Source organism: Vidua chalybeata, chromosome 3 (genome assembly GCF_026979565.1).
Source record: "Vidua chalybeata isolate OUT-0048 chromosome 3, bVidCha1 merged haplotype, whole genome shotgun sequence".
Classification (NCBI taxonomy): domain Eukaryota; kingdom Metazoa; phylum Chordata; class Aves; order Passeriformes; family Viduidae; genus Vidua; species Vidua chalybeata.
Genome location: NC_071532.1, coordinates 110939245 through 110965864, shown reverse-complemented (window position 1 = coordinate 110965864; position 26620 = coordinate 110939245). Strand labels below are relative to the sequence as shown.

Sequence of the window (26620 nt, the reverse complement as noted above, 5' to 3'; positions counted from 1 at the left end):
TAATCTGATTTTTTCACTCAGAGCACTGTGCATGTGAGCTCATACCAAACTTACACTCCTAAATTATGCTGGAAACCAGCACCCTCTGTAGTGATCCTCCACTTAGAGAGATTTTCGTAATCTCTTCCCTAGTTGGTTGTTAAACAGTTTGTTAAGCAATAAATAGATTTGCAGAATGTTAATGCTTAAGCTCAAGCATCAATCAGCATTAACATATTCTGGCAAAACTAAAGCTTTCCTGGCCTGTCCTCATTTTATCCCAAACTGGCTTTACCAGAGCTCCCTGCCATCCTGGAAGAACTTCCAAAGGAATGAGCAAAATATCCTCTGGTGGCACTTGCCACTATTAAGTATTGATGAAGAACATTGTTATTGTTTCTATTGTAATAGTACATTTTAACAGCTAAAAAATAACCCAAATCATCAGAAAATTCCAGGAGGTGTTTTGGAATCAGATTCTTTAATGTAACTGTTGGTCATTGAATGGAATTTTCGTCCTTATACATATTTTAAAATATTTTTGTGTCTTGTTGCTTGTTGTTCATAAATATTTCAGGCAGTTTTTGTTTGTTTATTGGTTTTCCCTTTAAATCTTTTTTTTTTTTTTTTTTGCCCTGGGGAGTCCAAGAGGGATAAATCCATGATTTAATGAGGAGTAGTGAGCTGATGGCATCTTTTCCCTCCAGTACCACAGGCTCTTTCTCCACCTTCTGTCCTTTGCCAGGGGGGTATCAGGACATCCATTTCCTTTTCCATTTCATCTCCACAATCCTGACAGTTGATGGGAATCCTCAGAGGGGCTTCGGCAGCCTGGTGGCAATCCTAACAGCAATCCTGATGTTTTCTAATTTGTCTTGGATTGCTGCTTTTTGGGAGGACTCTGCTTAAGAAACTTCAACTTTTTCACTCCCCCAAGTTCATCCACACCACCAGACAAAGTCAAAATTAACACATTTTTATTCCAGCAAAGCGTAAAGTTGGATTCTTGAACACAAGATTGGGAAGAAGGGGGGAAAGGCAGTGATAACAAAGCTGCCAATGCAGCTGCAAAAGTGCATGTCCAGATAATTCTTGATGCTAAAGCTGCTCCGAGGCTGTTGTTTGAGTTTAGGGAATGATCCACAGCAAAGCTGGCTGGAGAGAATGGGAATGGGAATAGGAGTCAGCAGTGGCTTCCCAGGAATGCAGCGCCAAACCAAATCTGGGCTGGTCACCTGAGGGGACAGTTGTCACCTCTCTGCTTTGGCCCAGTGTTTTGTAGCTTTGCAGGGAGAATCCATCCCATATTTTGCAAATTTGTACATGAACAACTTCATGCATAAAGTCTTTTGAAGGGGTTACACATATCAGCAGAAATAGCACAAAATCATGGTGCCAAAATTTCCCATCCAGCCTGGTCTTGAACTCCTCCAGGGATGAAGAGTCCACAAGCTCTCTGGGCAGCCTGTCCCAAAAATAACTATTTTTCTCCAAAAGTGTTTTGTGCCTTTCTCTCATTAAGTTGTATTCCACAGCATAAGAAAGATTATAAGCACTTGATAAAATCAACATTTTTTGGTAACCATTTGCATGATTCAAAATCTGTTTTTTTAAAGAATGTCATGATTACAGTGACTGCAGATTAATTATTTAAGGTTTGACATCTGTATTTGACTATTGTGTGATGGAACAAAACCGTAAAATGCTCATATTTAATTTTCATGGCATTTAAAAGGAGATATCAGCATTGAATCCCTTCAGGACTCTTTAACCAAAGACTTGGACTTCCTAAAACTCCCTGCTGAGTGTGCATGGCAGAAACTGTGCTAATCCAGCTGTGTGTAACATCCTGAATTTACTGGGAGGTGTCCCATGGCAGGGGGTTGGAATGAGATGGGCCTTGAGGTCTCTCCCAACCCAGCCCATGCTGGGATTCTGTGGAGTGGGGGTGTTTTGGAGTTCTCCCAGCCCCCAGGGAGGGAGGGGAAGCTGATCCCCCTGCGTTGTGTCCCCCCAGGGATGCGGCAGGGGAACGACGTCGGCACTCAGTATCGCTCGGCCATCTACACCTTTTCCCAGGAACAGATGGAAGCTGCCCTGAGATCCAAGGAAGAATATCAGAAGGTAACACTGGGCAGGGGGTGGAATTGCTTCACCTGTGGGCCCAAGGTCACAGATGTCACCAATTAACACAAAATCACTCCCTGTGCGTTGCACTCTCCGTGCTGCTGTTGCGGCTCCCCAGTCCAATGCCCAACTTGTATTACAGTTGCTTTAAATTCCAACTTCTAGGAATTTTTTTTTGTGTGAGCAATTTTATAGCCATGCAGAAAGAAAAATAGTTCCTTGTGCAGAGATGTTTTGAGTCTCTTCTACAGATTTATTTAATGTGGGTTCCCCAGAATAGAAATCTGTGATCTTAAAGCTATTCAATCTTCTCTGGACCCCAGACCCTGAAGGGTGAACCCAAAATCTAGATCCAAGAGTTCCTGGACATTGCTGATCGGTAATTGAGCTGGATAACTCAGGATCACCCACCTGATGCTTCTGAGATGCTTCTATCAAGCCTTTCCATAAATGTCTTGGCTGAGATGTGACGGCCTGTGACTTACTGAGAGTATTTGTTGTGACACAAGGATTTGTGTGTGAGAACATAGACCAATTCCTTTTCTTACACAGATTTTTTCCCTGTTTTCTGTGGAAGATGGATTCTGTCTCTTCCCTGCCACGCTGTTATTTAAGTAAAGGCAGAGGGATTAGTATCCTGCAGTGTTGTTGCACTGTGGTGCTGCCCAGTGCTCTGCAAAATCCAGATTCTGCAGCAGAAAAATATTAAATTATTCTAATTTATATGAAAAAAAACCACTCACCTGGGATATCAGGGCACTAAACTTAAGTAGTACCAAAAGACAATCAGTGTTCACTATATTTAATTATGCAATCACCTCACTGGTGTTATGCTAAAGAACCAGGAGTTTTGGTGTATATTTAATGTTAAAATTAAAAAGCTCTTTTTGCATCAGCCAGAAGGTCCCAAAAGGCAGCAGTTTGTTTTTTACCAGTGTGAGTATGACTGGGTGAGCTCCTAGGACTGGTTCCTACTTGCACTTGGAATTATTTTGAGTGCAAAGAGGTGCTCAGGACTGCAGGTAAGTGATTTCCAGATCTGACAACTGGGTGTGTAAATGAAGTGCTCAATGACTTATATTTGTTTCTGATGGGGATAAGTCACTCTTGCAGGTGTTTATCTGGTGGTTTTGGAAGACATTTATTATTCAAAACTTCTTTTTACTCATTATTTACCTTAAATCCACTGGTTTTCAAAGTTCATTTTATTCCTTTCTTTTATCATCTGCTGACCAACATCACCCTGCAAATTTTACAGTTTTAATTTGCTTTCCCAACTCTATTATCCTCTGCTGTTATTTGTCATTAAATAAATACTGACATGAGAGCAAAATTGCCATGTGTGAGATTGCAATATGATATTACAGAAATTTCCATCATCAAATAGATTTCCTTAATGGCACCATTTAAAATTTACCTACTTTGAAAAGTGTGTGTAATTAGTACATTTATATAATTAGGCACAACTGTAAGTGAGCACATGTAGAGTTTGTTTTTGCACTGAAGTGGGGAAGGAAGGGACGGTGTTGCCAGCTAAGGAAACCCAGCAAATATGCACTGAAATTCCTTAGGGATGTGTGTTTCCCATGTATTATTAACAACAATATCTCCAGTATTATCTACTGGGGTATTGCAGGAGCAGTGGAATAGTTGTGTGGGAAACACACTGAGCAAACAATTTGTTCAGGAATCCCTTTTCATATTAAATGCTGTGCATGCCATTATTTTAATGTAAATGCAATACAGCCACTTTCCTTATTATTGCAGCAATTTAAAATAAATATCAAGCTTTTCTGGCAGCGACACATGCCAGATAATCATGGATAAAAATGTGGGAATGGCACAATTTTTCCGTGATAAGCAGTGGTGCCTGCAGCACGGGAGGAAGGACTGACAAATATTACAATCACTGCAGTGTGCATGGGTGACTCCAGCATCTTTTAGCACTGCAAAGGAAGAAAAATAAAATCAAAATGTCATTTATTTTTTTGTTCACTGAATAATTGTGCATGTGCTCTTAGATGTGGTTTGAGCTGAGGGCCTGAAAGAGCCCTAAAAGTGGCTTTCAACCAGAAAATGATGTGTTTGCTAGATGAGGTTTGGGTGTTTTTCCTAACTTGCTCCAGATGTCCAGGGAAGTGAATGGAGCTGGGGATGGGGCTGGAGCACCAGGAGGGGCTGAGGGAGCTGGGAAAGGGGCTCAGCCTGGAGAAAAGGAGGCTCAGGGGGGACCTTGTGGCTCTGCACAACTCCTGACAGGAGGGGATGGCCAGGGGAGTCAGGCTCTGCTCCCAGGGAACAGGGACAGGATGAGAGGGAGCGGCCTCAAGCTGTGCCAAGTTGTGGTCTAGATTGGATATTAGGGAAAAATCCTTCAGAGAAAGGGTGAGCAAGCATTGGAAAGGCTTTCCCAGGTCAGTGGTGGAGTCCCCATCCCTGGAGGGATTTAAAAGCTGTGTGGATGTGGCAGCTGGGGGCATGGATTAGTGGTGGTCTTGGCAGTGCTGGGGGATGCTTGGATTCGATGATCTCAGAGTGCTTTTCCAATCTCAGTGATGCTGGGATTCGATTTTAAGTGGCAATAATCAGATTTATTACCAGGCTGTGAGTGAGACCCTCGGGGTGTCCCAAGCCCAGGTATCCTGCAAGGTCACATCTACTTTAAGTTGTGGAACTTGTTGCTGATTCCTGCAGCTGCTTTGAGAGCTGAGAAGTGACAGTAGAGCACTGAATTCACATCAAGCCATGGGGCTGGAGCTGCTGAGGGAGCTGAGTGTGGGAGTCAGAGTCAGCTCCTGGTGACAGAGACTGTAATACAATAGTGCTGCTGCTAAACGGTGACACAATGGAACTGTAATCAGAAAAACATCAAACGAGGGCCAGGCCTTGGTGAAATCACTGTGAATGAGCAGTTTGGACTGAAGCTGAGGTTTTTTAATGCAGGTGAACCTGAGGTTACTCAATTTTCAAGACAGTTGCTCAGCTGGGTTTCATTTTCAAATGAATTATCAAGGCAATTGTAATCCAGAGAGTGAAATCAGGGTGGGAAGAAGTTTGTATTAATTTTTTTTTTTCAGAATCAGACCTTGCAGTTGTTTTGTCAAGCACTAGCACAGGGTTTTAAGGTAAGAATACACTGAGTGCCTCCCCTTCATGGAATCACAGAATGCTTTGGGTTAGAAGGGACTTTAAAGATCATCCATGAGCAGGGACATCTTCCACTGTCCCAGGTTGCTCCAAGCCCTGTCCAGCCTGGCTTTGGACACTTTCAGGCATCCAGGGGCAGCCACAGCTTCTCCGAGAAATCTCTGCCAGGGCCTCCCCCCCCTCACAGCGAAGAATTCCTTCCCAATATCCCATCTAACGCTGCCCTCTGGCTCTGGGAAGCCATTCCCTGTGTCCTGTCCCTCCATCCCTTGTCCCAAGTCCCTCTCCAGCTCTCCTGGCCCTTTAGGGAAGGGGCTCTGAGCTCTCCCTGGATCCTTCTCTTCTCCAGGTGAACACCCCTCAGCTCTCCCATCCTGGCTCCAGAGCAGAGGCTTTGGGTGGATGCATTCCATGGAATAAGGAACACAATGAATTAGCAGAAGATGCAGCAATCCCTGCAGCACAGCTCTTTAGCAGACACTGGGAAGCTTCCATCAGCTTTCTGTGATAGGATGTGGGAACAAATCAGCAAAATGTTTAGATGCAAAAATAAGACCTTTACATTTGGCATTAGGGAAAGAGATTGAAAAGCTGGAGTTTCCAAAAGCATTCCAAAATCAGTGAGCTTTGGAGCAGCAACCTGCAAAGGAGGTGAAGTGGTCAGGATTGTATTTGTCAAAGCTGGAGGAAGGGCTGTTTACAGACCTCTGGGATCTGCAGTTCTGAGTGGTTAATTCCATGAAGGAATGCCTGGCGGTGGGAATTCACAACCTTCATCTGTGTTTTATCTGACGTGCTGTGTGAATTCAGAACAGGCTTTGCCTGGGAGATGGTTTTTCATGTGATTTTTGGCTGGGAGAACTTAAATAGCTCTTTTAAAATGAGATTGTTTTTATTAAAGCAATACAATAGTCAATAAAAAAATAACACCTGCTTACTCCTCTTCAAATTATGTCTAATTCAGAGCTTTATGTGTCAAATTATCTCTGCTTCACTCTGCTGTGAATGGCAACAACTTGATTCCTGATTGATGGTGGTGGCTCTTGTGGAGACAAGCAAAGCTGATCTGATAAGCTGAGCCATTCTTTGGATTGTAATCACTTTTCTGTGCTGCAGAGATACTCTTTGTATGTTCACCCCTCTCAGAGAAAGATGCATTTGGCTATGGATGAGGAGGTTTTGTGTGAGCAGTTGTGAACTCTTTTCATGTTACTGTAACTGCAGAAAATTTGACTTTGCCACTCTGATAAAATTCGGGCACCTCACATAGGCAAAATCTCTCAAAACTAATCCTAATCCATTTCTTGATGACAGTGGCAGCAAAATAAAAGCATTAATAGCATGAACTTAGGATGAACTTGTGGATGTGTCTACCTGGACTTCAGCAAAACCTTTGACAGCATCTCCTATGGCTTATTCCTGGAAAATCCAGTAGCCCATGGCCTGGGCAGGTTCCCTCTGGGCTGGGTTAAGAACTGGTGATGGCTGGGCACAGGGAGTGCTGGGGAATGATGCTGCACTTGGTGACAGCATCATTCCTGCAGCTCCAGGCTGGGGAAGAGGGGCTGGAAAAGGCCCTGGGGGTGCTGCTGACATGAGCCAGGTGTGCCCAGGTGGGCAAGAGGCCGGTGGCACCTGGGCTGTGCCAGCTCTGGGGTGGCAGCAGGACCAGGGCAGTGCTGTCCCCTGTGCTGGCACTGCTGGGGCACCTCCAGTGCTGGGGACAGCTCTGGGACAAAAAGGACACTGAGGGGCTGGAGAGTGTCCAGGGAAGGGAATGGAGCTGGGGAAGGGGCTGGAGCACCAGGAGGGGCTGAGGGAGCTGGGAAAGGGGCTCAGCCTGGAGAAAAGGAGGCTCAGGGGGGACCTTGTGGCTCTGCACAACTCCTGACAGGAGGGGACAGCCAGGGGGGTCAGGCTCTGCTCCCAGGGAACAGGGACAGGAGGAGAGGGAATGGCCTCAAGCTGTGCCAGGGGAGGCTCAGGTTGGACATCAGAAAGAATTTCTTCATGAAAAAGGTGAGTAGATGTTGGAAGGAGCTTCCCAGGGAGGTGATGGATTCCTTAAAGCCCATTTCATTCCACCCCTTACCATGGGCAGGGACACCTCCCACAGTCCCAGGTTGCTCCAAGCCCTGTCCAGCCTGGCCTTGGACACTTCCAGGGATGGGCATTCCCTGAGGCAGAGAAGTGCCACCATCCCATGCTGAGTGCATCCTGTTACTATTCCTGCTCCCCAGGAATGCAACACATGGTGCTTGTTTTTATTAATGCTGAGAAAAGCAAGATTTTTATAGCTTTCAATTCTGCATTTATTGTCTTCACTTGATAAAGGGTGGGCATTTCATTTGGCCCTTTGACTGTTGCAAATACAGCTGATCCTGTATTTGGATTTAGAACCAGAAGAGCGGGATGAAACCAGAGTTTGTATTTTGCAATAATTTTTTTCATCTGGGAGTTCATGGGGGTCACTGAAGGAGCCATTTGCTTTATTGCACTGGGAATGTGAAGTTTATATTGGACATTTAAACTAATGCTAGAAATTGTCCTGTAATAAACTAATGTAAATATCAAATGGATTTGACTCAAAGAGTGGGCTGTAAATAAAACATTTCCTGCTTTGTGTGGCTTGCCCTGTTCAGCCTGCCATTAATGTAAAAACATGCTGGATTTGTGTAGACATCCCATTTTCATATCCTTAGGCAGATGAATTCTCAATCTCCAGGGCAGAGCCTCGTGTTGCTTCAGAAAATGAAGATTTAGAGGGCTGAGCTGTTGTTTGAGGGGTCCTACCCTGTGTGACCTGGCCTCCAGCTGAGCACAGCTCTCCTGTGGGTCCTGGGTCATCCCAGTGCCAAGGAAAAGCAATGGAATGTGCACTGATGCCAACACAGAGGTTAAATCCCTTCCCATCAGCCTGGAAATGTTTTCTGACATAGTTCAGTGTTCTCTGGGATCCTTCTGAAGAGCTTCTAGTCCAGGCTTTTGAATTTCTTGATTATGCATCTGTTCCAGCATTCTGAAAGTGTCACGAGCACATTAAATGTCAGGTGCATAAGTGTGATAATGACCTTAATAATGGTGGTTTAAGTGAACACAGGATTTACAGGGAAGAGGATGGAATTCCTTCTCTTCAGGAAGCTCTCAGGGAGTTTAGTTTAACTGAGATATTAGTTATGGGGAGGACAGGATAAAATAGAAAAAAGCCAAGGTAAAAGGAACATGATGGTCATTAGCCGGTGCTGTTCTTGTCCTCTTTGGGTTAAACACAGCCCTTAAAACTGACCTAAGGAAAAATTTCCAGGAAATAAACCCAAGGAATCATCTCCAGATGTGTTCGGTCTCATCGTGTGTGAAAATGTCATGTCTTAATTCTGCTCTGCCCTTTGGATCCATCCATGCCCAGGTGAAGGATAAGATTTGAAGTGGGAATCTCTGCATGGACTGAGAGGGGGAGAGAGATTGGCCTGGTTTGAGGTTTCCATACAAATTTTAAAAATCATGAAAAAGCCTTTTTTTAAAGTGACATTTCTAATGAGCATGGGAGAATTTCTTCTGCTCTCCAAACAGTTTGTTTATCCCTAGTGCTGAGCTGTGGGATCCAAGAACACTCCTCAAACCTCATTTTCTCAGGGACAGAAGTGTGCCTGAGCCAGGATTCAAATGAATGCTCATGGAACGCTTTCCCATTGTTTACCCAACTCTGAAATACAAAGCAAAAAATGTATCAGAGCATGATGACACTTCAGGAAGTTCTGAGTTCCACAAAGCTCTCATGTGGAAATGACAAATACTCAACATTTATAAAATATCCTGCTCAGGCCTCTGAATATGGACATAGGAGGGTCCACTTAAACACTCAGGTCCCCATGATTTGATAACCAGATGGTTGATTGCCAATTGTGTTGACAATTCATCCCTGCTGAAGTTGTTTTCCAGCTGATGTTACTGTTTTCTTAAATAACTCTCAAGATTCCCTCAGAGGACCCAGTGCAGATCGTCCAAAAGCTGCAAATCCAGAGCAACACCATTCAAATCCATGGAATTACTTTGGATTTCCAGTAATGCAATTGAGATAAAAATCTGGCCCCGGAGTTTTGTTCCTTTCAGTGTTTGTGTTGCCCAAAGAACTGTCATGGGATCGTGTGTTTTATTTTCTGTATGAAGTGTGCATCAAAGAGAACTCTCAGCTTTGGGGAAAACAAGTCAATACTTCCTGGAAGGAAAAATCAGAGGATGCTTTAGTCAGCAACATTGTCATGTCTGGTTTGACCTCGTGATCTTTTTTCATCAAATGTTTTTTCTCTATTGACTTACACAGATCTCTTGTAGACTGGTCTTTCCTTCTGTTTATCATGGAATCACAGAATCCCAGAACAGTTTGGGTTGGAAGGGACCTTAAAGCCTGTCCCATTCCACCCCTGACATGGGCAGGGACACTTTCCAACATCCCAGGTTGATCCAAGCTCCGTCCAGCCTGGCCTTGGACACTTCCAGGGATCCAGGGGCAGCCACAGCTTCTCTGGGCACCCTGTGCCAGGGCCTCCCCACCCTCACAGGGACAAATCTTCTGTCATTTGATGTTGTCCCGCATCCTTTTCTTCCACATTTTCCCCAGTCCTCAGATTTTCCACTTTTTTTTCCCTCAGGCCTGTGTTTCTGAAAAAACTTCCCTCTTTTTTATCCTTGCAGACAAAGACAACCTTGTATTTTTTTCTAGCTGACACTTATTAGGTGTCATTTACTCACTGGGTCTGAAAGTGAATCCAACTGCCCAAGATAATGCGGACAAAATATATTTCCTCTTCCTGCTGCCTAGAGCATCCCAAGATACCTTCTAGGGCAGGGCCATGGAGTTTTGTGCAGGAAGAGTCATCAAAGGCTGAGAAATCACTTTCAGTGAATCCCTGCTTCAAGCCCCAGTATTAAACCCAGTATTAAATCCTGACCTTTCCCCGAGCAAGCAGCCTCCTATGGATTTTTGGGGTTAATATATTTCCATTGTGCCTTCTCCTTTCTCCTGTGCTTTGGTTATTTTTAGTCAGCTCGGTTAAACCAGGTCTCTTTCAAGTCTTAAAGGAGTAGTATTTAAAGTGTTCACAGAAGCAAAAACCCTTTTACACATCAAGACCCTTTGTGAGGTGGTAGAGAAGGGCAGGAGGAAGAGCTGTATCCAGACAATGGGGGATGGTGGAATTTTGGATTTTTTCAGGGAAGCTATGGAGGCAGTTTGAGATTTAACTCCATTCCAAAGATCTCAGTGGTACAGGGCAGTAACTCTGACCTTCACGTGATCTCCCACTTTTACCAGCACAAATTTTAAAATTATTTTTAAACCTTGATCACTGCAATTCACAACAATCCCGGTGAAAGTCCATCTTAATCTAGTTATTATTTCCTGTATCAATACCATTTTTGCACTACTTTTTTTTAGTTAAAATAATTTTGTGATACTTAATCAAACACAAAATGTTCACTGCATTGGATCTGCAAATTTTCCTGCGTCAGCTGAACTTGTAATAGCATCAAAGACAGATGTTGGGTTTATATTTGACCTGTTTTCAAAAAAAACGTTGATTGGCACTAATTATATTCCCTATCATTTAAATGTTTTTTCTTTTTTTGGGACGTGGGGTTTTTGTTTGTTTGTTTGTTTGTTTTGTTTTTACCCATGTACAAATTGGCCCAGTATTGTTTGTTTTGTCTTATTTTCCCTTTTGAAGTGCTCAGGGAACTGGTGCTCATTCCCTCTTCTAAAATTTTCAATATTAATCATCTACTGACTATGTGAAACCCATATTTTCCTTAAAAAGCTAAAAAATTAAACAAATTTGGCTTTATTGGCCAGTGCTTCATGCTGAAGAACACCCAAACTTAAAGGTTTTTTGTACTCCTTAAAGATATTTTCTAGATATTTCTAGATAATCTAGATTTTTTCCTTTAATATGGAAAGCAAATAATTAAATTTATATATTTGTTTATTAAGTATTTAATAGATACAGTTGTGTTTATCACAAATGACTGTGTGGCTGTTCTAGAAATTTAGAAAAATCCGTTTTCTTCAGCAATGACAACTTTCAGCCCAAACCATGAAGTTTTGTGGAGATTAAAACACTCAAAGAAAAATTCTGGGAAAAAGAAAGAGGAGTTGAAAAATTGCAGTGAGGGATTGTAGCATCACTCCCCCTTCTCCACACACACATACACAAATGTGCACTTTTAACATCATCATAATTTTATTTTCTGTAATGTTTTTTATTTTTATCTCAATCAGCTAATTATATCCTGGGTGGTGATTTTTCATCCAGCTCTTCTTGCCCTTCTGTGTATGTGGCTGCTATTTTATGTGCCAACAATCCTAGGAAATATATTTCCCCATTATCCCGTGATATATTATCACAGGAAAAACCTTGAGGGCGAAATTAGGGGCTTTTCCAGGGCTGTAGAAATCCTGATTTCTTTCATTGCCCTCTAGTGGGCTCGAGCTCCTCTGCAAGGGCAGGGAATGAGGAGCTTTCCCCTTCTCTTTGTGCCACACAAACCATCAGGTTTTCTGTAATTTCAGTTATTTGTCCATATTTGTGTGGTTGCTGGAGCATCATTTCATGGATCAGATGCGTCAGAATTATCCCACTGGGGTTTATAAATTATGGCAAAAAGAGGATTCTGTGCTTTGCGTATTTTGCTGTGGGAAGCAGGAGATGGGCATTTCCCGAGTGAACATTCCCCAAGTGAGTTTTGGGAAGGACACTTGTAGATGTTGGACATTCATCAAACTATTTACAATCTGGACAGGTAGAAATCAGGTTTTTATAGTTTTCTGCTGTTGTAGCTGTGTTGAATTGTGAATTCATCCCACACTCCAGCTAAAGGAGGGCTTGGAAATTGTTCCATCATGTTTATTTATGATTTATCATAGAATCCTAGAATGGTTTGGGTTGGAAGGGACCTTAAAGATCATGAGCAGGGACATCTCCCAGGTGTTCCAAGTTGCTCCAAGCCCTGTCCAGCCTGGTCTTGGACCCTTCCAGGGATCCAGGGGCAGCCACAGCTTCTCTGAGAAATCTGTGCCAGGACCTCCCCACCCTCAGAGCCAGGAATTCCTTCCCAATATCCCATCTATCCCTGCCCTCTGGCAGTGGGAAGCCACTCCCTGTGTCCTGTCCCTCCAGGCCCCTGAGGCAAAGAGATTAATTATGAACAGTAAGATCAAAGGAAATCAAACACAACTCCAGACTGGTTGTTATTATTTTTTTATTTTGAATTAGCCAGCAATTTACAAATGTATAGTATATCATCATGTATTATGGCTTGCTGCTCTTAAAAAGTGAGTGACTTTTTGATGTAAAATCCCTGTTTAATATATGTTGGCTTCACACAAAGTTGTATTTCTGCACTGTCCTGGAAAGAGAGGAAGGGAAAAAGCTCTAAAGGGCATTTTGGAAATGACAGCATAATTCTGTCTGAGATCCTTGGGATAGGTCAGGCATTAATTTACATCATGAGGAAATTGTAGTGTTCATTAGAGAGCAGAGCACCAGGGAGTCAAGCACCTGTGCAAGAGGCAAAAGCAGAGTTGTTTAGAATCACGGGATCATGGGATTGTTTAGGTTGGAAAAGCCCTCTGAGATCATCCAGTCCAACCATCCCAGCACCGCCAAGGCCACCACTGACCCATGTCCCCAGGTGCCACATCCACATGGCTTTTAAATCCCTCCAGGAATGGGGACTTCCAACACTGCCCTGGGCAGCTGTGCCAGGGCTGGACAACCTTTTTGGGAAAGAAATTATTCCTAATATCCAATCCAACCCCCCCCCACGGTGCAGCTTGAGGCCATTTCCTGTTGTCCTCAGTGATGGATTCACCATCCACAAACGATGGCTCTGTGTCCACTGATGTGATGGGAGACACATTTGCTGCCTTCCAGTGGATTGGAATCTCCCTGCTTTGCCAGGATGTCGGGAAATGATGGAATGTGGCTCAGGGAGTGCTTCTGGCAGCTCCCTCAGCATCTTTGGGTGGATCCCATCCCACCCCATGGGCTTGTCTTAGTGGTGTAGCGGGTTGATGACAGCCTTGGATTACGGGATTGATTCTGCTCCTTGTTTCTCTCTGGAGTACAACTGGTCTGACTGTTAAAAACTGAGGCAAAGAAGGCATTAAGTACCCCCACCTGCTCCTCATCCTTTGCTGCTCCATTCCCCCTGCATCCAGCAAAGGGTGGAGAATTGTACATCCGTGTTTGCAGATGTGCATTGAGAGCGGCAGGGAAAAAAAATCCTGCAGCTTTGCACTTTTCTTCAGGAATGACTCACTCCCTCTGGTGGGAACATTTCATTCTGAATGTGTGATGCTGCTTTCTCTCCTCCTCCTCCTCCTCCTCCTTTACCTCCTCCTCCTGCATCCACCCCCCTCCCCACATTCCCATTGCTGCTGCTCCTTGTGCTGCAGAGCAGCACTTTGGTTTCTATGGTAGCTGCTGTACCTGCTGGACCCATGGACTGGGAGGGAGAGGAGGAAAAAAATGCTCAAAGTGGCCAAATTCAGGTGCAGGATGTCCATTGTCCCTTGGTCAGCGGGCTGGGATGTTTTGGGAGAGGGAGTCCCAAGGGTGGCAGCTGCCAGGACGTTCCAGGGTCATTTCCTTCCTTCTCCTGGGAAAAATGCCTGCAGGCCAGCAGTGAAGTGGAGGGTGTGAAGAGCAGCAGATTTTGGGTTTGGTTGAACTTCACATTTCCTTTTGTCTTGCTCAAGTCTCCAGTTTGCAGGGAACCCTCCTTGGGTTCTGCCTTTAAGATGGTGAAAATGCAGATGCCAGACCTAAGATATTGTAATTAAGTGTCTATTTATAACAGAGTTTGTCATTAGAATTACCATGTCATTTTTTAAACAAGGGAGGATAATGCCAGTTCACAATCTACACCTGTAGCTGTGGTTTTTTTTTTTTTTTTAAATTATTTTAAATGCAGTTCTTCTTTGATTTGTTCTGGCTCTGAATTCATTAGGAAGCCTGAATTAGCATCCTGCCACATTGTCTGGGGCTTCTTCACTCCTCCGTCCCCTCAGGTACAAACGCCAGGATTCTGAGCCAGGATTCTCAACTTCAGCTAAAAGGGAGTTTACTAAAATACAGAGCACAGTTCTTCATTTTTAAACATTCTTTGTAGAATGGAATCAAAATAAGGATTTTAGCAACAATTCCTTCATGGAAAGTGCTGTCCAGCCCTGGCACAGCTGCCCAGGGCAGTGTTGGAAGTCCCCATTCCTGGAGGGATTTAAAAGCCATGTGGATGTGGCACTTGGGGACATGGGTCAGTGGTGGCCCTGGCAGTGCTGGGAATGGCTGGACTCTGTGATCTCCAAGGGCTTTTCCAACCTTAATGACTCTGTGATTCCATGATGTCATTATGCCACACCATTGCAAAGATAAATCTATTCCAGAGCAGTTTTTTCATGGGACACAAAGCCAGCGGGAGCTGGGATCCGCAAATTGGTATGAGCTTGGTAAATCATGAAATCATGGAGTGGTTTGGGTTGGAAGGGACCCTAAAGATCATCATGTTCCAACACCTGGGAGAGGACAGGATGTCAGGGATGACAGTTGTGCCTCCTGTGCCCATGTGTGGTGTGTGTACTGAGCTCTGACATATCTCCAGGCAGACAGGTCCTGCCTGGGTGAGGGGAATTTAGTGCTGGATGTACTTTAAAGAACTCTGAAGAGCTCTTTCAGTGGCAGATGAACAGGTCCTTTTCAGGTCCACGCTTCTTTTATTTGTTTTCATTAAAAAGTGGGTTTTATTCCATTTCCTGTAATCCCTGGATTTCCAGGATTCTAAGGCCAAATATTTCATCTTCTGTGAAGAATATTTTACATCTTCAGCATTCCTGATATACTTTGGATGGTTTTGTTATCCAGCTGTGTTTGCACCTTGCATCTTTTTTTTCATTCCATTTTGTCACTTATTCCCATTTAATCTCATATAATCTTTCCTGGAGTCTTCATCAGCAAGCCAGACCTCAGATCCCCTCAGCCTAAGTAGTTGTCAGTGACATGATAAATCCTCTAAAATCAGTTGCAGTCTGGTGTCTGTGGAGCTCTGGTGCAGTTCTAAAACAGCCCAAATGGGACTTTTTTAATCGAAAACTATGGCAAACTGGATTTTTTATTGAACACTATGGCACAAGAAGAGCCTTTACCATGATCCCTAGTATTTATGGTTGTCTCCCAGCTTTAAGGTGCTGTGTGTCTCCGTGTTTTACCCTCAGTCTTGCCTGTGTTCCCGTTTTTTTATGGACCCTCTTCCAGTTGCATGGAAATTCCAGCCATCCCTAAGGACATTCCATTTCTATTTGTCATTAGCAGTCCTTATAAACACCTTTTTTCCCCCCTTCTTTTTCCCCTTTTTGCCTGTGAGCAGAAAGGCTTCACAGCCTCTAGACTGGCTCAGCTCTGACTTCAATCCCTCGAGATGTCACATCAGGTAAATCACATGCAGAATCACGGAATCATTTAGGTCAGAAAAAACCTCCAATGTCACCAATTCCAATCTTTAAATCCTACCCTTGCCTTCTAAACATAGCCAAAAAAATAAAGTTAGCTCTCCTTAAAAGATGATAAAATTATCTGGGTCCTCCCGCTCACAGAATCATTGAGGGTGGGAAAGACCTTCAAGGCCATCGAGTCCAAGCTGTGACTGATCCCCAGTTTGTCACCCAGCCCAGAGCACTGAGTGCCCCATGTGGGCCTTCCTTGGACACCTCCAGGATGGCCCCCTGGGCAGCCCCTTCCAGTGTTTAACAACCCTTTCCATGACGAAATTCCTCCTGATATCCAACCTGAACCCCTCATGGAGGGCACTGTAGATTCCACCTGGTTTCCATTATCCCATAATGGTGAATAATTGCCATAACTTCAACTGAAATTTTTTTTTTTTTTTGAACTAAGATCATCCCACACTTTCCATTATTTGGCCCTTTTGCACCCATTGTTTGTTTTTCTTTCTTGAGCTTAGTTTATGACTTGTGTGTCTATGCGTGGATCAATGTTAGAAGATAATATTAAAAAAGGGATTAGCACGTTGCAATGATGTATTAAATAGTGTAATTCATCATTGTGCAGAGGCCATCATTAATTTAATTTGTTTAATTAAAATAGCCCATTAAAATGGATTTAGTTACTGGCACCAAACCACTGCTGGCTTCCTCTTTGTTACTGGGACATTTTATTGCACAAAGTCTCACCAAATTCAACATTTTGCTAATTGAGTCAGTGGTTCAATTTGAAATTAGTGTTTCTGGGAAGGAGAAACAAATTAAATAGAGAACCTCGTTAGCATTTAGGACTTAAAACAAGGGGTTTCCTTATTTCCCTTTTAGTGGCTGTGAGCAGGAGGTCAGGTTGTTCTGTGAACATTAAAAAATGTCATCCCCCGACCTGCTGTTTGCCTGACAGTGCCTCGTGTTTATCCTGACAGGAAGAAGCAAACAAAACAAAATGAAAAGGTAATGAGGTAGAGCACAGAGGGGATGGGAAATCTTCCCCTCAGAAAACTCTGCAATGTTTATTAATGCTGCTGGGTCAATGGAAAAATGCAGCCTGCAAAAAAAAAAAAAAAAATGCCATGGAGTGTTTTTCCATTTCAACTTGTCCTTTTGGAATTTGCCCATGCTAGAAAAGACAAAAATGAAATAATTCCATCTCTGAGCATAAAAGTGCAAAGTATATCGTGGTCAGCAGGTTTTGTTTCTAGCGTGGTTTTGTAATCCTGCTCGGAGTGGAAAAAGTCCAATGTCACCCTTTTAGTGAAGTTTTAATTGTTGCTAATTATCTTAGAATCATGGAATGGTTTAGATTGGAAGGAACATTCAAGCCCATCCCATTCCAACCTTCCACTATCCCAGGTTGCTCCAAGACCCGTCCAGACTGGCCTTGGACACTGCCAGGGATCCAGGGGCAGCCACAGCTTCTCTGGGCACCCTGTGCCAGGACCTCCCCACCCTCACAGCCAAAAATTCCTTCCATCTAACCCTGCCCTCTGGCAGTGGGAGGCAATTCCCCCTTGTCCTGTCTCTCCATCCCTTCTCTCAAGTCCCTCTCCAGCTCTCCTGGAGCCCCTTAAAGGCTCTGGAAGGGGCTCTGAGGTATTCCTAGAGCCTTCTCTTCTCCAGGGGAACACCTCCAGCTCTCCCAGCCTGGCTGCAGAGCAGAGGGGCTCCAGCCCTTGGGGCAGCTCCGTGGCCTCCTCTGGAGTTTTTCCAGCAGCTCCATCATGGCCCTCACCTTCCTGCTGGCTTTTTTTTCTTTCTCCATGGCTGCTCACATTTTTCTTTCTCCTGCCATCTTCCTTCTTTGGGTTGGGTCAGTGGGCCCTTGAAGTAGAACTCCCAAACCTTTTTCCTCTACAAAGCCCAGTATGTGCCTGCACTCTGACCTGGCTGATCCACCCTGGATGAGCTACTCCAGTTTCTAAAACTTGAACACAAATGTCTGATGGCTTGGGAATTCTGTAGGGGATGGTAGAGGAAAAATTTGGTTGCCTGATGTAGCACCTGGTGCAATGTGTGACTCTTCAGGGAATCTGTGCCATTTGAGTGGGGCTGTGTAGGGTGAAAGGATCTGGAGAAATCCTGTGAGCTTCTGGGCCAGTGGATGGACATCATGCCCAAAGTGAATTTGGGCAACTGAGTCCAGCCTCCAGTTTGCCAGCAGGTCTCTCTGCTGAGGAGTCATACAGAACTGGGTCATGGAGTGAGCTACAGTTATTGGGCCCCAGTTTGGGCTGTTTTATTCTCTGTTATGGGTCCAGGTGTGCTAAGCCTGGCCTGGCCTGGGCCCAGGTGCTGCCCTGCCCTGGGCACACTCCTCAGCTGTTGGAGTGGTCACTGACATGGTTTTAACCTTAGGAGATCCAAAGCCCAGGAGAGGTCTGAGGGTGACAAGGGGATGGTTCCCAAGGGGCAGTTCCAGCAGGGCTGGACCCTTGGGAGCAGCAGGGTCTGGCTGCTTGGACGTGAGCCCAGCTGCTCTTCTGGACCACAGGGACTGATGGATAACTCAGCACACTCGATTTTCCAGGGTGAATGAAGTCATTCCACGGAATTACTTCCGGGAATGAGAAGGACTTACACTGGTTCCTTGAATTGCCATGAAATCAAGGAATACTCCTACAATACCCATGTCATGCAGATGGATGTCATCATGCCTGCTGAGAAAATTGATGGAGTATTTGGCAAAAAACCCATAAATTTCTCTGGTGGTTGGATATTCTCAATTATCCACGCAGACAAGGACCATTGGATGGTCCAGTGGAAGGTGCTCCTGCCCATGGCAGGGGAGTTGGACAAGATGAGCTTTTAAGGTCCATTCCAACTCAAACCATTCTGTGACCTGGGGACACTTGTGGGTGATGCTGTGAGGCACTGGGTCACAGTGGGTAAATCTGGGATCTGTGAGGCACTGGGTCACACTGGGTAAATCTGGGATATGTTGGCCAAATTATTTTCTGTAGAACTGAGGAATGGGGTGATGAGGGAACATGGAAGTATTGAGCACAAAAAGACTGTGATTTGTTACCTAGCAAACAAGCTGAGCAAAGGAAGAGGTTTTTTGGTGATTTTTTTTCTACAAATAGTAAAAATAAATTTCAGGAAGAGGAAAAAAGCTGTTCAGGGTGAAGAATGATGGTAGCACAAATCCAGGTGGGTATAAATTACCCATCTTTATTTTTAGGATTGGAAATCAGTTGTTTTATAATCATTAGAGCAGCTGGGCTCAGGAGCAGCTGCCCAAACAGAATAGAAGAGATGAGAAATCTGACAGTTTATGAACAGGGCATGCAAAATTCATGGAAGGATGGATGTGAGCTTCCAGTGGCAGGAAACTCAACTGGATAACATGGGAGGAGGTTTTCCAGACCTGTGGCTCCATCAGTACAGAGTGCTACTATTTTATGAACTCATTTCTTTTCAAATTTTCCCCATATAAAAAAAAAGCTATGACTACATTAAACCATTGTACTGCATCCTGTGCCCAGCCATTATGAATTTATAGATTAATTGGGAGAGCCAACTGATCAATATTCTATTTCCTGAGTCCTGTGTTTTGTGTGTCCCACTATTCCCAGCTGTTTGTGCAACGTCACAAGTTGCAAAGTCAGATGGACTGAAAAATTTTGATCTACAGAAAATCAGCAAATTCTGTGGCCAGGGACAACTCCAAGGTCTTCCAGCTGGATATTCCCAGCTGGAATTCCAGGCTGGGTAGTCCCAGCTCTCCCAGCTCTCCCAGTCTCCAGCTCAGAGGGGCTCCAGCCCTTGGAGCGTCTCTGAGGCCTCCTCTGGATTCATTCCAGCAGGTCATATTTGATACAAACTCACATATATCCTATTTATTTTTTAAATTAATTTTACCATTTCCAGCTTAAAAATGTTATTGCAAATTATAAACATTAACATAAACAGAAAGTCCAACCAGTTTACCCACAAATGATAGCTGTAGAATTTATTTCCACCACTGAATTCAGAGGGAATACAGATCACAAGCAGCGAAAAGACTGAAATTAGCCTTTTCAGGTATTGAATAAATAGAATAAAAAGAGCTGTGATTCATGGAGTAAAATGATAGCTAGTCTGTGTATGGATGCAAAAGTGGTTTTAGGTCTTTTGAACAGATCCTGTTTTCAGATTTCAGGCTCCCTTTTGCCAAAAGATATCAAGTAAATCCTAGAAGTTGGTGGTCCATGGTCTGCTGCAGGAGTAGAGCTTTCCTGTCAGGAACCATATTTAATTCAGGTGATCAGAGTATCTGAAAACACTATTGAATATTCCAGCATATCCCTGATCTGGAGAACTGGATTGCAAATGCACTTTGGTTTTTTTTAACCTATGAGGTTAATTATTGCCTTGATTATAGAGCTGGAATTGCCATCTGTCACAAGCTCTGTGGGATGACCAAGCTTCTTTTGGCCTCGTGTTTTCCCACATATAATATTTATTATTCCCAAAATAATACAATGTGGGACAGATACTATCATCCTGGCACTGCCTGCCATGTGATGGCTTTCTCATCCTCACACTGCACTGATAATGCAGTTCCATTTCTATGTGCCACCATTAGGCTGTGAGGGACATGATATAATTTTATGTACAGCTTAGAGAGGAAAAAATGCCACATCCCACTGATCGATCTGTTTAATTAATATTATTTCCATGGAGTAGTTTGCCAGGAGCTTTCTGGAAAGTTGAGAAAAGAGGGTGTCACTGTCAGATGAAAATATCCTCATTTTCTCGAGATCCTCCTCAAATCTGTCACAAAACAACCCTCTCCTCCTGGGCATTGGGGAGCTGAAAGATCAAATCTCCTGGTGCAGACAAAAGTGGGGAAGCACTGGAATGTTTTCCCAGAAAAGCCCCATCCCTGGAAGTGTCCAAGGCCAGGTTGGACAGGGCATGGACTACCCTGGGATAGTGGAAGGTGTCCCTGCCCATGACAGGGGGTGGAAAGGGATGATCCTCAGGGTGCTTTCCATCCCAAACCATTCCATGATTCTATTGCCAGGGAAACGCAGAAACACATCCAGTTTTGTCTGAGGCTTTGCAGATAAAAGGAACATTTAACTACCATCCCGAACTGGAAACACTTCCACGTGAGAAAGCAAAATGTGTGGAATTGTCACTAAATGAACAGGCAGCTGTGTCATCCCTTAGCTCAGGTCTGAATTGAGCTTGGTCTCCAGTTCTGGGAGAACACATTCCCATTGTGAGCCTTGCTGTGACAAGGACTTCAGCTAGTGGGAGAAGCTTGGGAAAAAACTCACATTCCAGGCCAGAACTAAATTAAAAGCTCATTTCACACACTGGCAAGTTCATACAGTGACACCACCAAAGCCTTGTGCAGGTATTTTTCTCTAAGAAACAAGTAGAGGAAATCTGTGGGATGTGTCACTCTTTCCTGTTTGCTGTTAAAAAGATCCCTCCATGTGGCATGCCCACCCTGTCACTCTTTCCTTCTCCAGGCTTTTCCTTGGCATTTTTTGATCCAGAAACAATAAAGGATATTTAAACACATGATGGGTTTGTGGAACAACCTCAGAAGTGTCGGATTTTGTTTTCCCCGATGCTTCACATTAAGCAAATCAACCCTAAAGGAGAGGGCTGGGGTGTTACCTTCTTTTTCAGTTTATTGAAGTGTTGCTGATGTAAATCCTTCTGACCATTTCCAATTACATAAAAAGGAGGAAAATAAAAGATGAAAAATTAATTGTCAGCAACTTTCATGATGAGCTGTACTGACAAAATGTGATGTCTCTCTACAGGCAGTGAGTAAAGTGTTTGGGATTTCAACCTCCTGGAGATGGGAGATAAGAAAAAAAATCCTTGGGTGCTTGGGGATTTTTTAACCCCTTTTTTCACATTTGTCCTGTGGAACACACTGCAGACAAATTTCAAACCCCTGTTAACAGCGCTTTGCAATTAAATTCCCATCAAAACCACAAATGGAAAAATCAATATTCTTCATCCAGCAGGTCTTAAGTTCCTCAAATTCAACCTGAAAAAGGACAGGTTGAGAGTGGCTTTTCCCCCTCCCTTGTTTAAAAAAAACCCAGATATTTTAGAGTTTCATCTCTGAAACTTGAAATAAGCTTAGAACTCTTTTCCTCCCCCTTCACACATTCTCTAGTGGGAAGTGTCCCTGCCTATGGCAGAGGGTTAGAACCAGATGATCTTTATGGTCCCTTTCAACCCAAAACCATCCTGTGATTGCGTGATTAGATGTGACTTCTTAGAACCTGCCTGCCTGTGACTCTGGGTGTGTGTTTTTCCCAGCTGTTCTGCCAGCACGACACCAATAAAAGCCAATTCCTCCCTGGGCAGCGCAGCCGAGGCTCTGTCGGTCCCTGCGTGCTCCGGGCCCCCTCCAGCCATGCCCGAGGCAGCGCTTGCAAGTCCCGAGCTCTTTCCGAGGGGGAACCTCAGAGGATGCTCAAGGAGCTTTGCAGTTTCAGATGAGGTGGCAGGATCGGGTCCCCGGAGCTTCGGGGACGTTTTTGCTGACCCGTCTTTGCCGGCAGCAGAGGCGGAGCGTGAGCCCGGCTGCCGCGTCAGCATCATTTTAATTAAATATATATTGCTTTACTTAGCTGTGCGGATGGCACCGCTCCTATTACTGCTTCCAACAGAGGACTGGAATGCAAATGGAGACAATTTAAGTGCAGGGAGAAAAGGGTGGTGTTAGAGTAGGAGAAAACATCCAAATGAGACGCGGGGAGAAGAGTCGAGGCTGGGGGATGCTACTGTGATGGCAAACTTGGCTGAAATGTGCATTCACCCATCATCTCAACTCCCCCTGTGCACGCAGGTCGCACTCCCAGCTCCTCCCGAGCCTGCAGACTGCGAGCACGGGCTCGGGGTGTTCGGGCAGCGTTATTAAAGCAGCATTAGTATGCAGGGAGATGCTGCTCGCCCTGCCAGAGCGGGGCTGCGAGCGCTCCCTCCTTTTGTTATGACAGCGCTGCTCCTCACGCTTTGAGGCAGGGCTAATGAGACTTAAAAGCAGAGCTAAATTAGGGAGATGGGGAAGTGAAGGCAGGGGTAGAGACTGGCTGGGCTGATGGAAAAGCGTGGGCTGGTGGGAAAGGCAGAGAGAGGGGGGAATGGAGACGGGGAGAAGCCCATGGGAGTCGGGCTGTGTGAACGGGGCACGAGAGCCCGAAGCTTATTCTGGGTCTGGCATAATAAAGGTGGCTGAAGGGTCAGCATTAAAGACTGAAAAGCTAAATAAAATCCAGCCCAAAATTAGCAAAACAAGGAAACCCAGTGAAATGATGCTGTTTGGGCACATGGTGGGATCCTTGGGAGTGTTCTGTGCAGAGCCAGGATTTGGACTCGATGGTCCTTGTGGATCATCCCCTTCCAACTCAGGAGATTCTCACATAAGAAAGAGAGTGAGGAATAAGGAGGATATAACACACAAAGAGAGGTAAATGGAATATAGAGAAAGAGAGTGAGGAATAAGGAGGATATAATGCACAAAGAGAGACAAATGGAAAACTGGAATATATCTGCTAGAAGGAAAGAACATTCAAGCCATCTCTTTTTTTTTTCTTACAGACTTCAGACCATGAGTGCTCATAACCAAACAGACACCGCAGTCCTGGTCCTATATGGTATTTTTTAACACTTGCCAAATGGTGTCTGCTAGCTTGTAACAGATGTAAAGGATTATTTCCCAAATCTGCAAGAATTGTCACTTTGCACTTGCAAAGTGAAGACGTCTTGACTGGAAATACAGGAAGAATGAATTATGCATGGGAAGTGATGCATGCCTATTTTTAATGGTGCATGGGCATAGGCTAAAATATCATTTTTTTGCCTCAGCTTGTATTTAAAAGTGGGGTGAGTAAGGAAAGAATGAGAAGGTGAAGGGGGAAATCTGCCTTAGAAACATGTGCTGAGTTTTCCTGATGGCAGAGACCCCAGCCCAGCACTGTAGAACAATCGTGCTCTGCAAGGAGCTGGAATCAGTGTGTAGGAAATGTTGGTAACTTTATACAATCATGGAATTATTTGGGTTGAAAAAGGACCTTAAAGATCATCTCATTCCACCCCTTGCCATGGGCAGGAACACCTTCCACTATCCCAGGTTGCTCCAAGACCTGTCCAACCTGGCTTTGGACACTTCCAGGGATCCAGGGACAGCTTCTCTGGGCAACCTGTGCCAGGGCATCACCACCCTCACAGGGAAGGATTCCTTCGCAGTATCCCATCTAAATCTCTCCTCTTTTAGCTTCAAGCCGTTCCCCCTTGTCCTATTACTCTGTCCTGTCATAAATGATAGATGGTCCCTGCTCCCTTAAAGACCTCTCAGGTTCCAAATCCATTCCATTCCACCCAGTTGTAAAGGATGGGGAGAGCGAACAACTTGTACATCAGAAAGTTTGTATTGGAGGAGAGATAAATGAGATAAAGAAGTACTTACTAGAGCCATTTGGGCCTTTAAAGGAGTCTGAATGAAAGAATTCCAAACAGAGAACGTGTCCAGGTTGTAGCTTCACTGCATCACAGTGTGTATCAACAGGAATTATTGGAGTGGTGAAGTCACAATATTCCATTCTAAATTGAATTTTGACTCCCTTGGTTGATTAAAGCAGATTTATTTCCAATATTTCTATAATACTTTGTAGACTTTGAGTGGAGCAAGTCAGAAAACAAAATCTATTTCTTAGAAAATATCAAGCTTATCAAGGTTTCCATGCTTGCTTTTGCTTCATATTAAAACAAGCTGTAGAATTATTTGATTTGTGTGTGTGTGGGTGAGAGAGAGAGAACAGAGATCCTGAGAGGAGCAGGGTTTGTGCATCCTGCCCAGTTTGTGATGGCTGTGAGGTTGCTCCCCAGCACTGATTCCTGGATGATCCTGGATGATCCTGGAGATGGGATCTCCTGCCCTGGCGTGGTGCAATCCCCTGATGGGAGCTGATCCCTTCATGGCAAGCAGCAAATATTCCTTGGATTTTAGTGGAGAACTGTAGAAGAGAAGAAGGCTGACCAAGGCATCACCAAAAAGCAGGAAGTAAAGCTTGGTTTGGGATTTCCTCCAGGACCTAGTGATGAATGGGACCTTGATGGGTGTTTCCCTTGGACAGTTCTTCCATGCCTTAGGAGACAAAACGGCCTCTCAGCATCCTCTGGTTTTCCTCTCTCTTTTTTATCAGCTCAGCCACTGGTAATATCCTGCTTGACATTGGTGTTAGATTGGTACTTTGCCCTTTAATAACTCATAATTTATCTCCAGTGTGCAATGGAGATGGATTATTGGGAAAATCTGTAGTTAGAGAGGTAAAATGCCATCAAGACAATCCACATGCTCTGTGGGAATACTGCTGTGGAGCTGGAACTGCACACCTGAAGGGTTTGTGTACTGCTTCTGAAATATTTACATCAACATGCAGTGCCTCTGACAAGTTTCCAGAGTTTTCCAGATTTTTTTTTTTTTTTTTTTTGGGGAATTGCATCTTATGATGGTGTGGGAACACAAGTCTGGTGACGAGCAGCTGAGGGAGCTGGGGGGGCTCAGCCTGGAGAAAAGGAGGCTCAGTGGGAGTTCCTCACTTTTTTCTCCCAGGGATCAAGGGACAGGATGAGAGGAAATAGCCTCAGGTTGTGCTGGGGGAGGTTTAGGTTGGATATAGGGAATAATTTATTCACCAGAAGTTGTGCAGCCCTGGCACAGCTGACCAGGTCAATGTTGGAGTCCCCATCCCTGGCGGGATTTAAAAGCCCTGTGGATGTGGCACTTGGGGACATGGGGCAGTGGTGGTCTTGGCAGTGCTGGGGAATGGTTGGACTTGGTCACCTCTGAGGGCTTTTCTAAACCAAACAATTCTATTTAAAATCAAATGCTTGAGAGTTGTCAGGAAGTCACATTCCAGCTACAATTCCATTAAATTGTTGGCATTCCAAACAGCTTTTTGAGTAAAAGTGAAACCAATATTCCTTTAAATTCTGGGAATGTCACTCACGTGTTTACCATCCTGACTTTGTGCCCGCTGAGTCCAAGGGAACAATTAATCAATTTTTGGATTGTAGACTGAGGAATCTGGCTTCTGTCCTTTAACAAACATCTCTTGGCTCCTTGGAGAAAAATCTTTCAGATATCATGGCAGGATAATGCTGAAGTTTGCATTATGTTCTCATGGGGTTGTGTCTTATGCACTCCTGTGGAAATCTGGGATAGTGGGAGCCCTGCCTGTGGTAGGGAGCTGGAATGGGATGAGCTTTAAGATCCTTTCCAACCCACACCATTCCAGGATTTCATGATCACACTGACCTTGAGCAGACAGTTCATTAACCAGCACAAAAAAAAAAAATCACAGTTCTGGGATTTTCCAGGCATTCCTTTTATGCTGAGATTGTGACCCATATCCTTTCCAACCTGCTGTGGTAACAAACTCAAATCCCAATCCTGCTTTCAGCAAACTCAGAAGACATTCTGCAAATGGTGCCTGAAAGAGGCCCAGGTTTTACAGCTTTCCTTCTGTGCTGCTCCCAGTTTGAAGGTTTGGGAATATGTTAGCTGGGATGAGAAGGGCGAAAGGCAGCAGTGCTGCTCTTCATCTGTGCAAGTCCATTTGTTGGGTAGGCTGTGTTCTTTTACTGCTTTCCTCAAATGCCATTTTGTAACAGTAAAATGCTCACTAAAAATACTCAAATATTTTTAGTTGTCGAGTACAAGTCAGATTGAGCTGCACATTTCCCTCGTGAGTAAAAGTGATGAGTTTGTGTTCATTAACTCGGGGCCATCTGGTGCAGACATGCTGCAGTCTGTGAATCAAACATGCATCAAGCTCCAGGGATCAGAACAACCGC

General features: G+C 44.3%; 1 protein-coding gene across 3 annotated transcripts in view; it reads left to right on the top strand.

Annotated features, from left to right (window-relative positions):
- Positions 1 to 26620, top strand: part of MSRA (methionine sulfoxide reductase A) — a 227889-nt gene that overhangs the window by 145743 nt on the left and 55526 nt on the right. For all 3 annotated transcript variants that reach the window (XM_053937706.1, XM_053937708.1, XM_053937707.1), the window contains exon 5: positions 1997 to 2103. In XM_053937706.1, coding sequence (XP_053793681.1) covers positions 1997 to 2103 — 107 coding nt within the window. The remainder of the gene's footprint in view (positions 1 to 1996; positions 2104 to 26620) is intronic.